The sequence below is a fragment of the Salarias fasciatus genome, chromosome 14, assembly GCF_902148845.1.
Source record: "Salarias fasciatus chromosome 14, fSalaFa1.1, whole genome shotgun sequence".
NCBI classification, from domain to species: domain Eukaryota; kingdom Metazoa; phylum Chordata; class Actinopteri; order Blenniiformes; family Blenniidae; genus Salarias; species Salarias fasciatus.
The window spans coordinates 38261546-38275963 of record NC_043758.1 but is presented as its reverse complement, the minus strand read 5'-3'; the positions used below and the strand labels follow the sequence as shown (position 1 = coordinate 38275963).

Here is a 14418-nt window from a genome sequence, read left to right as displayed (position 1 = left end):
ACGTGCACGCTCCTTTCTTCCCCCATCTTGATTAGATTACAGTGAGCGGCTGGTGACAGCCTCTGGGCACGCTGCAGGAGTGGTTGATATCCGAGCGCTGCTCCGCAGCCTGCAGTCTCAGCCAGTCAAGAGAGCAAAGAGATCATGTATCTGAATAGCCGCCCTCACCAAGAAGCAAAGCAGCCTTAAAAAAAAAAAAAAAAGAAAGAAAGAAAAGAAATCACGGGAACAAATATGTCAACACTGATCCCACATCCAAAAAAGAAAAGACTAAAATATTTAGGAAGATTGTTTCATTCTCCCGTATTGAACGCCCGCAGACTGCCAAATATTATCCTTGCTAATACGTCTCAGAGTCTGGTTGTTGACCCTGGAGATGCTTAAATCCACTTTACATCAAAGCCAGTCAGTCTCGGAGTGTCGCAGACTCGACACGGCGTCTTTGATTTACTCCAGCGAAACGAGTGGATAGCACTTCATTAAAAGATGACTAAACACAGATGCAATGATTGCATTCCTCGCAATATTAAACCTCATATCTATCTCTCTGACAAAACGTAGAAACGGGGCCAAAACAGAAAGGGCTTTGTTCCCATTGTTGGCCCTGACCACCTACCAAGGGCCTTTACAGAAGCATTCACCCCAGAATGATCAGGCCACTTCTCCCCCAAGGCTCCACAGGCCTCTGGAGGCTGCTGGGCCAAACACATCCTGCCCATCTCCTTAGAGATTATCCAATTCAATGAACACATTGACCACAGAACACTGGGAGAAACTGGAGCCTGCTATTCAGCCGCATCCGAACCCCGATGCTGCCATTCAAGACCGCAGAAGAGAGCAGGAAGGAACAGGAGGACGTGCTGCACTTACTGGCTACTTCCAGCGAAGCGTTGTGACTCACGGCCTCTCCCAGGTAGTTCCGGGCAACGCACACGTAAGAGCCTTCGTCGGGTTTGCTGCGGCGTCCGTGCACGATGCGCAGGAAGAAGAGCGAGCCGCTGGGCAGCAGCATCCGCTGCGAGCGGTAATTGTCCCGGTCGGTCTCCACCCGCTCGCCGTCCTTGTACCACTCCACCGTCGGGGTGGGCCACCCCTCCGCCTTGCAGTTGAGCGTGGCCGGCTCCCCTTTGGAGACGATCAGGTCGGACGGGTGCTCCACGATCCGGGGCGGCGTGTCCTCCTGGCGCAGACGAGATCCTGAGAAGACACGACGGACACCTTCAGTCATTAAACAGGCGGCAGACGAGCCGCACATCTCTACTCACTATCTGGGGTTCAGCAAACGTCTTACCCCACATGGTCAGGATTACTGCTGCCGCATAACGATTTTAACCCCCTTGTGTGACAATATATGAACAAAAAAAGAGTAACAAATGTATTCATAGAAAGTATTTATTTCAGAGAAAAGTGGAGGCAGGAGTAGCAAAGACCACATGAACCCGTCACCCTGTCATTACGGGAACATCCTGCTCCGGTAGCGGCGCTGCCGCGACGGAACTCTGTCATTTCTCTGATCAAAGAGCACGGCAGGGAGACGACGGCAGCCGTAAACAAGGCCGGGGCACACCTTGAAGGTAAAAGGAAATTAAGTGATAAGAGATAAGATAAAAGTGGCTTCCTCACAAAGAAAAGGGGACGAGAAGAGACTCTCCTTCAGGAAAGGCTGCACAGACAGCAGCAGTGCTGCGGGGGTTAACACCCCATCGCTATCTCTGGTCATTACTGCTGCTCTCTGACCAGTCAGCTGTGGCTATCAAACCTGCTTTACATGCAAATTAGCTTCCTGTTGTTAATTTCTGAAGGGAGGAACTTGATGGCTGTGACTGCTTTGTGTGCCTTCACACAAAAGTCAGAGAGAGAGAGAGAGAGAGAGAGAGAGAGAGAGGGAGAGAGAGGGAGAGAGAGAGAGAGAGAGAGGGGGAGCTCTTCCCGCTCCGGCGTATCTCCCAGCGTCAGTCTTTGGAGCCCATTCAGCACCAATTAAAGAGAGTTGAGTCTAATTGGAGGCACAGGCCTGCAATTAATTTACCCAGCATCCCGTGAACTTGCCACACGGCCTCATGCATGTGCCATGCACCATCCCCCGCTACCCCGTGGAATCTGCTGCTGAGGAGGCATCTTCCTGCGGGCGCTACGTTTTTCGGGTGGAGTCAGCGTAATTAGTGACAGCTCGGTGGAAAGATTAATCGCTTCCACGTGCGTGTGCAGTGTGGTCAATGGAATATAATTAATCCAGGATTCTGATGAAGGGCATCATGATTACTACTTTCCAAGGCATTCCTGAAACTAACGCTCATGGCAAGCAAGGTCTGAACTCACTTTATTAGAACTCACTTTATTGATTGCAATGATCAGAAACAGACTAACGCTTATTCCAGTTAGTAGTTTTCTATAAAAAGGTTGGCTCACAGCCTGAATTTACTACAGCTTAAGCGGATTATATGCAAAAAAAACATAAAAACATCTGTTTACAAACTGGAACATTTAAATTTATATGAATTGTTGAAGTAATATCAATTCAGTTAAATACTTTTGCACAATGTGGAAAACAAGTGACTAGTGAATAATTTAACGTTGCACAGGACAACAATCAGCCTTTTCCAGTAACATTTAGTCTGTCTAGAGCAATTACACTGAAGCTAATCAGTCAGTAACTAATGTGACAAATAAGATGGAGTCTTTAATAGAAATCCCGGTAATTCAGAAGCTGCCAGACACTGTGTGGATATTAAAAAACATATCTTTAGATTTAAGTGTTTCTCAGAGACACAGAGGAACAGATGGGGAATTAGAGAGCGACATTTCAAGCCTTGAGCAAGAATGAATTAGTCTAATATCTGGCACTGAATAAAGTTTATAAAAAATACATATCCTTGCTTCTTTGCGATCGGAGCTGAACGAACCACTACGAGGATAATTAACCCCCATTTGTAAGCCGCTGCCATCGCAGGCGTCTGAGTCTGTAGCCCGTATGCTAGCCAGGAGCCCAGAGCCCAGCCGCCGCCGCCGCTGCCGCCGCCACGCCGCCACTCCCACCCACCGTCCTCACCCAGACCAGGCAGGCTAATATGTTTTATTGAAGAGGACTTTGAAGCGCGGCGCCGCTATCTGCCCGGCCCGAACCCTCCCTGATTTACAGAGTTCCTCTCTAATTTGAAGGGGTCTGAAGTTTGGGCTTTTCTGGAGGAACCATTAACTATTCAGATGCGGCCCACTGCGAGGAGAGCGGCGCGGCAGGGCGGGCGCCGTGTTTGATCAGGGACTGTTTACTGTAGTTCAATACACAGATCGGCATGGTTAACATGCACACGCAGCGCACAATGCACACCGTTTCCTGTTACAGAGCGAGGCTGACGAATGAATATTCAGAAGTTCATACAGCAGCCTAATGAGCATTGTGTGTGTGACTGGTGAGACAGGGTGTGAGTGGGTGCAGGCATGAATCAGTTACAGGATGCTATTATCCTCGTGTTTGTGTGTGTATGTGTGTGTGTGTGTGTGTGTGTGTGAGCTGATCCCCACAGACACTGAGAGCGACCCACGTTACTTCAGCTCCATTAACCCTCGCCAGGGGAAGAAGACCCAGGCGGCGTGCGGGATTATTCTGTCGTGGACGGACGCTGGAGTGTCTACCGCTCCACAGGTGCATTACAAGCCACCGACGCCAAATCCGAGGCGGATAGAGGGAAACGGCGGAGCACACACTCCACAGCTAAACTCCGCTGCTCATCATCTCTTTCTCGCTTCACTTTGAGTCATCCAACCCTCCCTTTATTTCAAAGCGCTGCCCTTCCTTCTCCTCCGCCGCTTTCAACCACCCTCTCTCCTACTCTCTATCCCCCTCGTCCCCCCTCTCCGCCTCCAGACAGAGAATGTGAGATGAGCTAATGCAATACACAGCCTCACCAAAGGGAAGCTGGGACTTCTACTGCAAGGATCTGATCGATTGGAGCCTGAGGCGAGATTCTCCTTCTCCCTCAACCCTCTCACTCGCTGTGCTTTTTCTCTCTCATTTACTCGCGTTCGCTCGCTCGCGCATGCACAAAGTTAAACGATGCTTGAGGGAGCCTTTGCTCACTGTGGAGGTAATTAAGAAAACCAACAACTCCCGGTGACTTTTCTCACTTCTCAAAGCAATCTCGGTAATGAACAACAGAGCCCAACAGCAACAAGGAGCATGTGAAATGGAAAAGCCTCAGACCCTTCAGACGGCCGCCACCAGAGTCCAGACCTCGACGCTGACCCATACGCCGTGTGCATACTAACACCGTGCGGCCTCTGGGCGTGCGTTCTCTCTGAGATGCTCTTCAATCACGGCCAAATACGACACGAGGAAGACGGCTGAGATGCTCCTCGAGAAGCTGACGTCCTTCAGCTCAACATCTGATCAGATCGTACGTATTGATATTGTGGCTCGCAGCTTCATATTGATCGCATGTCTTGGAGCTTAACTTGATTTTTATCCCGTTTTATACATTCGTACCGTAAGTCTATATTCCACAGGATGAGCATTCTTCCTCAATCTGATTAGGAACACACTGCAGGCATGAGAGCCAGACTGCTGCTTGGAATGCAGTCGATGCAGTGCGACCTACTGAGAACGGGATCCATGTTGCATTGCACTTTTCTGGAGTAAATTATTCAAACTATTCCTTTGACGCTATCAAATAGGTATAATTGAAAGTGAGCTGCAGCAGGATTTAATTGAGAATATTTAGCCAATACAAATAGCCGTAGCTCTGCGGTGTCCCGACGGTAAGATGGCCGGGAGGCGGCGATCGATTTAACTCTTGAACGCAGAGAAGACTGTCCGGCTGAGAGCAGCCTCAGGACGAGACGGCAGCAGACCCAGGGTCAGTCCTGAAACACAGCACTTCTGCCCTTTCCAATTAAAAGCCCATGTTCCCCCACAGGCTGCGTCATGTGTACAGCATCTTTATTGCTAATCACTCTGCGGCGTGCGAGTAAGTTCATTACGGAGGACAGGAAGAAAGATGGAGGGGAGCAGAGCGGCAGGCCACAGAAGCAACCGAAGCCAATCACGTAGCTGCTGCAATCAGTTCAGGTCCAGTGCTCTCCCTAACCCAAAAAATAAACCTGCCTCTGTCTCCTGCAGTCCTTTTCCACGGCCACTATCTTGGCAGAGTGTGAGGAAGAGGATGGGAGCCAGGCTCTGCTCCTTTATCCAGAGAAATCACAGGGGAGAAGGACACCGAAGCAATTTAGATCTGCTGTCAGAGCGATCCCAGGAGGCGGAGACAAGGGATAATGTGTCTACTTTCCTGAATCACAAAACAACTCCACATTACCGGAACATTAAATCTAACTCTTCCCGTAAAGGCTTGATTTGAATTAGCGCTGCTTTTTATTACAGTCATGAAAAATGTGGGAAATTGAAATTCCACCCATAAATTCGCTCAAGGTCGCAGAAGTCATGCAATCAATGCAGACGCGGAAATTAAGAGGTGTCGCGGCGGCCTGGGCTATATCATTACACCCCGTATCAAGTGTCCAGCTGAGCAACGGCACGGATATAGAATATGGATCAGTGATAAGGAACACAGTAGGGCACTCTCTATCTACAGCCCCATTAATCTGTGATTAGGGGACTTAAGAGGGATTTATGGCAGAGATAAGAGCAGAGGGTGTGTCCCTGGGGGTAGCCAGGCGGGGACTGGAGCCAGGCCTGCTCGGGACGGGGGCCGGGCCGATAAATGACTGAGCGCACAAGAAAAGGCAGCCTTTTCTGTTGAATTAGAGGAGATAAGGGAGAGCGGGGGCAGCGATAAGGAGGCAGCGACGGAAACAGGGAGAAAAGGCGAGGTACTGTACTCCTGCTGATCAGATGACATTAACAGGAAAGTGAAACTGAAGCTTTCACCGTTCCAGCCTCTGAATCCCACCCTGGAATGTGCTGCATGAATGAGTTTGCCAGTTGCATCAGATCAGCCCTGTTTTTAATGCTACACAAGGCTATCATTTACACTCCTAAGAGGCAGGATTAGAGGCCTGCTGTGTGTGAGTGTGTGTGTGTGTGTGTGTGGAGATGCAGAGGCGGGCTGATCGAGGGGGATGATGGATATCTTTATGGGCCTTTTCTCTCCTCATCTCTTTGTCTCCATTTACCAAACAGAGCAGGGTACAGTTACCTCGGTTGTACCGCGGCAGCGCCTCAGAATAGAGATCGGTTTCTCAAACATAGCAGCTCTGTCCAAATGATCTTTTCTCTTTTTTTTTTTTTTTTTTTTTTTGTTGATCCGAGCAAACTTGAAACTGATTACCTACAAGTTTCTACACAGCTCTACATAACAACGCTGCACAGTTTATTGAGATTGGATGTTATTCAAACTCCTTCAATACTCCCGGAGTCGATGACAACAGTCCCGCTGATAATAGAGAGAAATATGGCTTCTGCAAACTGCACTGTCGACACAACACACAGCTTTTGTTGTTTCAGAGCCGCGGACGATGAACAAGGTTGACAGCCTCACTGAAAGTCTCCGTGATTCTGCCATTATTGATCCATTCAGCTTCCTGATTGGGCATCAGACAAAGGGAAGGAACATGTACAAAGTAGGGCTGTCAAATGATTGAAATTTTTAATCAGATTAATCACAGTTTACAAATTAATTAATGATTAATCACAAATAATCTCAATTTCCAACTATGTCTAAAATTTACCCTTTTTTTTCCTGTATTGCATTAACAAAAAAAAACGACAGGACATGATTATATATATTTAACACGTGATGTGTTTTTTATTTAAGGCTCCAAATAAAATAAATATTCAAAAAACTAAAACATGCACACCATAACATAATGTGTGTGTGTGTAGTGTATTTAAATGTGCTCCGCGCTGCACGCCGCGCCGCTCCGCACGCTGCACGCCGCGCCGCTTGTCATGATGCGCATGCCTTAAACTGCGTTAAAAATTTTTAATGAGATTGATTACATAAATTAATTAACGCCATTACCGCGTTATTTTTCACAGCCCTAATACAAAGTTTAAAAACACAACTTGTTAAATGCACTTAACTAGCGGAGCTCTTCAATTGGCTTTAACTCGGCCAAGTAAAGAAACGTGTCAGTAGCAGATTTTCATGGCTTTTTAAATGATCCTGTGTCTCATTAATCACGTTTGCTGATGATACCAAAAACAAGCAGCGCTCCTTCCGTCGCCCCGGGCTCGGGGTTCCGTCAGAACGCTGACGGCTCAGCGGAGGGGCTCGAGGCCTGCAGCGCCGGTCCCAGTTCCCGACCGCCTCAGCTGGGAAACACATCCGAGTTCTTCCCCAGGCAGGGCGGCCCGGGCTGCGAGCGAGGCGGCGCTCCTCCGGGAGGCAGGGGCCCGTCCTGCTCTGGAGGCCCCCCATCTAAATCTCAGATAATAGCAGCAGTATTTCCACCTCAGCTCCAGGCTGTTCGTAAACCTGACACATTCTGGAGACACCCAGCACCATCGCAAGTCTCATAAAGGGCTCCTGATGCCCACAAAACCCCCATAAGTCAACCGAAGACAGTAAATCTGCCGAGGAAGTTAATAATAGATGAATAGTTAATTTAATTTATCAATATCACACACTGACTTTCTCAATTTAAACATCCAGACTAATTTTCATGGAGGCTGTCAGAGAGAATAAAAAAAAAAAAAAAAAAAGAAACATGACAAGAGGGAAATATATTAGGGAGGAATGAATTTTCCACAGAAACCCAGGGGACACAATTGTGGATGAGTTGTGGCTCCTCCTGATGCCAATCTGCTGCAGTCAATGTCATCAGACACAAACAGAGGCTGTCAAATTCTGCAGAAGTCCACGAGGGTCGAATTCATTCCTGCAAGGTGCGTGCAATTCCTATCTTTTATTATTCCAAATCACCGGGACGAGGAGGAAATCCAGCGGAAAAGACCGGGATGCTTGTTAGGAAGCCGCCTGTCAAACTGGCTCTGGAGACCGGGCAGATGGGCCGGGCAGAGCAGGCGGGATGCAAGCAAAGAGAACGTCTGTCAGAGAGTGTGTGTGTGTGTGTGTGTGGGAGCAGACTCTTCGGTTGACCCCATAGCTGTGGTCAGGGGAGAAGATGGAGCTCACACACCTCGTGAACGGGCAGAGTCAGATGTCCTTCACTCAGCAGAGCAGAAACCTCAGAAACGGAGCCTGTAATTAATATGAAGCCGGCCGCCGCGCTCAGGCCTCCTAATGGCAGCGCGGCTCAGTCAAGTCTTCAGTTTGAAGAGATTACTGCAGAAAGGCACCAGGGAGCGAGAGCCGGCAATTACTCCTTGTTTTTGTTTTCAGACATCACCGGTTTTAATGAGGTTTGACCAGCACGATCCTCGTCGTACATCAAAGCTCGCCACGCCAGCAGGGCGGGAAACCAGGGCTAATTGAATACGCCGGCACATTTATTTCCCAACAGGGGACAGTGACGATCGCTCTACTGGCTGCTCCCTCCACCACACAATGAGCATTTTGTGTTTTGTTGAATGTTTCTTGCATGCGCAGGATCGATCCATCACACTTTGGCGTGATTTCAGGAGGACGACATGCAAACTCAGAAAGCATCGGCCTCTGCTCATAGTGCTGGATATCTGTTTACACCGATGAGCTGAAAGGTTGAGCTCTAAACAATGCCTCGGCCCTGATCTGTATTATCTGGATTAAAGCCACGTTTCTTCTAAATCTAATTCTTTTGAAGTGTCTAACATTCTTTCTGAATATTACGAGGTTATACTTGGTCTTTGTTCAAATTATATCATTTTGTATATTATATTATAATCAAATGTTTGTTAAAATGATATGATCATCATCATTAATATCATTAGCCCTCATCACATCCATCAGAACCTCTGAATTATCGTCTGTTTCTTGGACTAACTCAGTGTCAGACAGATTGAGAGCGTCTAGACATGAACCTCCCGAGAGAGTTGGGAAATTATGTTTGAATGACAAAAACGTGTTTAGTACTTGGGACAAACAACTGTTTGGTAAATGCACGCATCAGCAAGACGCTCAGGTGAGAACAACACTGAGAGGTTAATGTAAGGAAATCTGCTTAACGTTGCCTTGATTCAATTTAAACCTGCCGTCTGCTCAGTCCTGCGCTGACAGCAGTGCGGTAACGTGGTCGGCTCTCCCCAAGGTCACTCCCCGCGGCGTGTCCGTCAGGGAGGCGGGGAGGAGCCGGCGAGGAGCCGGGGACCAGCGCCGGCCACGGCGGGGATGGCATGTGGGCCCGACGCCAAGAAAAAGACCGGCTCTGACGAGACGCCGACGCGACCAGAAAGCGCCTCACGCTTTCTGAATGTTATTTATTTGATTGCAGCAGCGATGCAAGCGTTCCGTCGCAGCAGCGTTGGGTTACAGTTCCCGAGAGCCGAGCCGTGACCTTAACTGCTTATGCAGGTTATTCGAAACGCTCGGCCCGACCACATTCTGCAGCAAACCTCAGACAGCTGGGTGCTGAAGGAGAATTTCATTTACGGCGTTCGGCCGTGGGCACAATGGAAATGTCTAAGTGCAAAAGCTCGGCGCATTTCCCCCCGCTGCCCTTTGGGTTGAAAGGGTAAGCGCCGAACGCATAGCACCGGCGTGTCAACGTGCACATAGCGCATAGCGCTTCACGTACAGTCACCGGAGAGGTATTATTAAAGTGAAACGTGGCTCCCTCAGCGTCGGCCGGGACTCCGTGGAGCCATGTGGCAGAGTCCCAGAGACAGCAGCATGTGCCTGCTGAGTGGGGCATGGCGGCGGGCCAGCCAAATGGAGCACAAATCGCCCCAACGCCGCCAAACCTGGCCTGGAAAAATTAAACCGGGATGGAAGTCCTGCCATGTGATGCACAGTAAATATTTGGTTAAAATTAATGAAGGGGCAAAGTCTGCCAAGAAGGCTTTTTCGAGTCGTCCGCAGAGGGGGGACCGTGCCCAGTCTGGCATTAAAATGAAATTTCCTTCTGCCGACAACTGCTCGCTTGCCTGTCTGCCTTCCAGCACCCACTTACCACGTCCTCCCCTCAACACACACACACACACACACACACACACACACACACACACACACACCAACTGTCCAGGTACACAGTGTATCCAACCAAACGGCTCGCTGCTGTGCTACAGCTGAAAACCACATCCGCCATTCCCATCTGCCACATCTCTGCATCTCACCGGAGGAACACTTCTACAGACGTCTGAGGGGGAGCGGCTGGTGTCGGCGCTGGAGGAGGGATCAGGTCTGGGAGGGCAGCTCCGGTGACAAACGCTGACGACGTGATATCTCTGTCACTTCTCTTTATAAATGAACAAACCCGCTCAGACGTTCTGGAGAGCTCACAGTGTTCACAGTATTCCATTCATCTATTTTCAGCAACTCTGAAGAGGGTTTCATTCTGCATTTTCTCTGGAAAAGGACAAAATCTGACAACTGAATTCAGGTTTAAAGCTCTTGCTTGACTAAATTTATTTCAAAATCCCGTCCAAACACTGAGAAAAACCGCTGCATCTTGTGCAACAAAGAAAGGTACATACATGTTAATGCTGCTGAAGAGATGCAATCATTAAACCACGAAGCAGAGCTGAGGATGTAAATAATACGCTGTGATTGGAGGAGACAATGACACCAGATAAACACCGCCTGGTCAAAAGGAATCACACGGGGTAAGCAGGGTGTAATTTATTCCCAAACGCAGTCAAACATTTTCAAACGTCGCCTCCTGAGCCAAAGAAAGGTGAGAGGACTAAAGCCAAGTGCGTGTAGGGAAATGTTAGTGAGGCTGAAAACCAGAAATTGAAGTTTTACGGTACGAAGCTTATGATTAAGACTCGCTGACGGACGGGCGGCCCGGCGCAGAAGCATTGCTGTGTGTAAACCCTGTCTGTCATGACAATTGTTATTCAATTAAAGCTGCCATTGTACAAACATGGAGGAAGGATGTTGGTGGCAGAGGCTGATGTGAGCTGAAGGAGACTGAAACGCTGACGGCGGAGTGATAAACAGCTCTGCAGCTCTTTCAGAGTCTGAAATTATCGTTGACAGCTTAATGAAAAGCAGAAACCTGAGAAGCTTACCATATAATTCAGAAATGTTGCTGCTATTCAAAGGTTGAGAGGCGTTTTGCATCTTCTTTAAACCAAAACTGGCACCATCAACTCAATGGAAATGTCACAAATTCGCTGAAATTAGGCGAGTCTGATAGCAGACAAGGAGCAAAGTCAATCCGACTCAGAGAGAGTGTATTTGTTTACATGCTGTAAGCAGCCGGTCACCATGGTTACGTCTGAAAGCCGGGACGCCGGCAGCACCGCTTCAATAATGAATTTCAAGGTCACCTTCTCATTAGTTATGTTTTTCAGTGCTTCCCCTTAAATGGAGTGCTCCCCGCCTACTTTTATCGCCGTCTTTTGTGAGACGGAATTCGCCTGCAGGAAGCCGCACGTGACGCCGCCGATGCAGCTGCGGATCACGGCGGGCTCTAAACGTCCCCACACATCAGCTGCTCCGTGGGGAAGATCCAGATCTCTCCAGAAGTAGGAAACAAATGGGAAATATTGTCTGACGGTGACGGAAACCCTTGTCACCGGAGGGAATCTTACTAAGACAGTATTGCTGAGAGGGGGAGGAACCGAAGACATTAATCAACTAATTAGCAGTCTCTCTTTTAACTGCTAATTTAATCTATTCCTCTCAGCCTCTTTAATGGTATTTTCCCCTGTCAGTTATAACCAAAGAGAGGTTTAGCATTTCAAAAGTGTATCCAGGCCTTGAAATGAGAGGGTAATAGAATGGTCACAGAGGCTGGGAGGAGGCCCGAGCTCCGGCAGCCAGAAAGAAAGGAGGGCTACAGGCAAAGGCTGCCTTCAATGCCATCTCTCAGCCTCCCCAGTGGAGAAAATGAAAGGGAGGGAGGTCGGAGCCTTTTTAAAATGCACGAGGCAGAGCACCCCACGGTCGTACAGCCTCACCACCGCTCTGGGCGAGTCCTGTGGGACTTCCTGAGCACGCAGAATCTGGATCCACCAGCTTCAAAACCCAACCCTCAATGCCACACTCCAGCTTTTCTTTACTCAGCACCTGCAAAAACCAACCTCACCTCTCCCCAGATGTCCACCTTTAAAAGAAAAAAACAACAACACCAGCGCTCCTGCCTCGCCACGTTCCACCACCACCGCCCTCATCAGCACGTTTGGCGCCATGAGGGACCGGGAGGAATATGCAGCGTGAGCACAGGGAGCCAGATCAAGAGTATTCCCAGAGCTGGTGTATCATGGTATGTTTGACTGCTCCATCCTCCCCTTCACCCCGCTCGCCCCCCCTCCACACCCCGGGGTAGCCTTTGTGTAGCTGCACTCCTCCCCTCGCCGCTCCTCACACATCCTCAGTCCTCCCCTCCTCCACGCCGCACAATGCGGCCTCCCCGTCCCCGTCCCCGTCCCCACAGGCCTTTCTTTTCTCCCAGTGTGCCGCCCTGCTTTATCTAAGAAAGGCTTTGCTCTGACCAGTCACAAAAAAGGCAAGTCTTAAAAAATTGGGCCAGAAAAAAAAGAAAAAGCGGGGGATGGGTAAGAGGATGGAGCGATTCTTCCAGCCCCCGTTCGCCACCCCACACAAACACAAAACCCCGCGTCCGCCTTTTCTTCCTGCTCACGTCTATATTACCGCCCTCGCCGGGGAAGGCGGGATCCGATACGAACCGTGATGCTCTGGACGATCAACGCATCTCCAACAACGAGCTCTCGACGTGCCTCTGAGGCGGAAGCGAAGCTGTGGGAAATCTAAGCGAGCCGACTGTGATGTGGGCAGAGAGCAGACTACCCCGCTCATCCATCACCTCCTGAGCGAGCGGCAGCAGGGGATGTTGGTCCTCCGCGTCGACTGTCACCAGAAGACGCATTAACCACACCGACCCGCGAGTCCAGCACCAGCACGGTCCAGCCTGAGGCTGCAGACCAGGGGTATTATTAGAGGAGATGGCTTAACTCCGTCTAGCCATGCCGCTTTCTTTACACACCGTGATACATGCTTATTCAGTTGATGAAGTTGCTAAGTTAGTCGTATTAACGTTAAAGGAAAGCAGCGAGCGCAGCAGCTAAGTCGCGCCGCATGTCAAACACCAGCCGGCCGACACAAAGGACACCGGGACGTGTCCGCAGCTTTATGAAGATATCAAAATTCCCTGAATCGCCGTGCGAGACACGCGTATCGGCGGAGCTGCCGCCGCCGCGGCAAATCGCTAACCACTGGCGTCGGATGGATTTGTTAATTAATCCAATTAAGCGGCGCTTTTAGGTCATTAAATGAAGAGCGGTCGGGGGAAAGCAGATCACTAAGAGTCGCCGCCTAATTTATCTGCCCTCAAACAAACTGCTTTGAAATGTTGATCTTGTCAGTCATTAGCGGCTCCGCCACAGGCCCCGTGACCGGGAAGACGACACCAGCGGCCCTCGCACAGTTCTCCATGTGGCTACGCTAGCCTAATCCGGGATTTCAGGGGTGTAAACCCTCCATTTGATTGGGATTAGGATCAGATTAATGTGCATTAGTGGAAGTTATGGAGAGACGGCGTAGTTTTTCTGGACACAGGTGTGAGGCTGTGTGACCGCCGTCATTTCTCACATAGCATCGGTTCAGGAGGCTAAACTGCTAAAAGGCGGCACGATTTTGAGAAGCTTGTTGGAAAATCACATCTGAACACCACAGTTTTATAAAGGAAGGGAGTGCGTGAGATGGATGAGCGAGGCGGCTGGCTTTAATGGCGCTGCGCTGCGCTCGGGGCATGTGAGCGGTCCCGGAGACAGAGACGGCGCTCACCTGTGGTCGGCGGTCATTAATTGGCTCTGCAGCCCGCTGCGTCCCGTCATGCACCCGAGATGTGGGAGGCGGAAGGGCTCCGCCATTTATCAGCACTTATGAGTCAATTTGTCAAGACCTCCACAGCTCGGTGCAGCCGGGGCTGCGGATGATTACCGGGCCGCTGCCCATATTTTTATCAGCACCGCTCCCACTCTCTCAACACAAAAGCCTGACACACACTCAGGCGATACAGTTTAGAGACAACTCCGATTTGAGCTGAAATTACACTGTCACGCTGGATATATGTCAACCGAACGGCCATTCCATCCAGAGCGCCCTGCTGGGCGTGAGCCGCCGCTCTCCCTCATCTAAACCTCACCTCCGGGGTGAGCAAGAGGGCCACCAGGAGAGATAGCTGCAATTTAGTGTACGGCAGGAGGAAGATTAGCTGATAACAGGGTGAGACGTGACAGATGGAGGTATCCGTTTACAACCTTAAGACGGAGCAAAGTAGCAATACGCAAGCCATCACGAGATCGGCGGGGCAAAGGTGGCCTTATCGCTCTCCCTCCGCCGCGATGGAACCAACCTTTGGAGGCGTGCGCTCTCACGGCGGCTCAGAGACGTTACC

The 14418-nt window shown here is 49.8% G+C and overlaps 1 protein-coding gene across 2 annotated transcripts in view; it reads right to left on the bottom strand.

Annotated features, from left to right (window-relative positions):
- The window catches only part of robo1 (roundabout, axon guidance receptor, homolog 1 (Drosophila)), a 155303-nt gene that overhangs the window by 103349 nt on the left and 37536 nt on the right, over positions 1–14418 (bottom strand). For both annotated transcript variants that reach the window (XM_030107741.1, XM_030107742.1), the window contains exon 2: positions 871–1197. In XM_030107741.1, coding sequence (XP_029963601.1) covers positions 871–1197 — 327 coding nt within the window. The remainder of the gene's footprint in view (positions 1–870; positions 1198–14418) is intronic.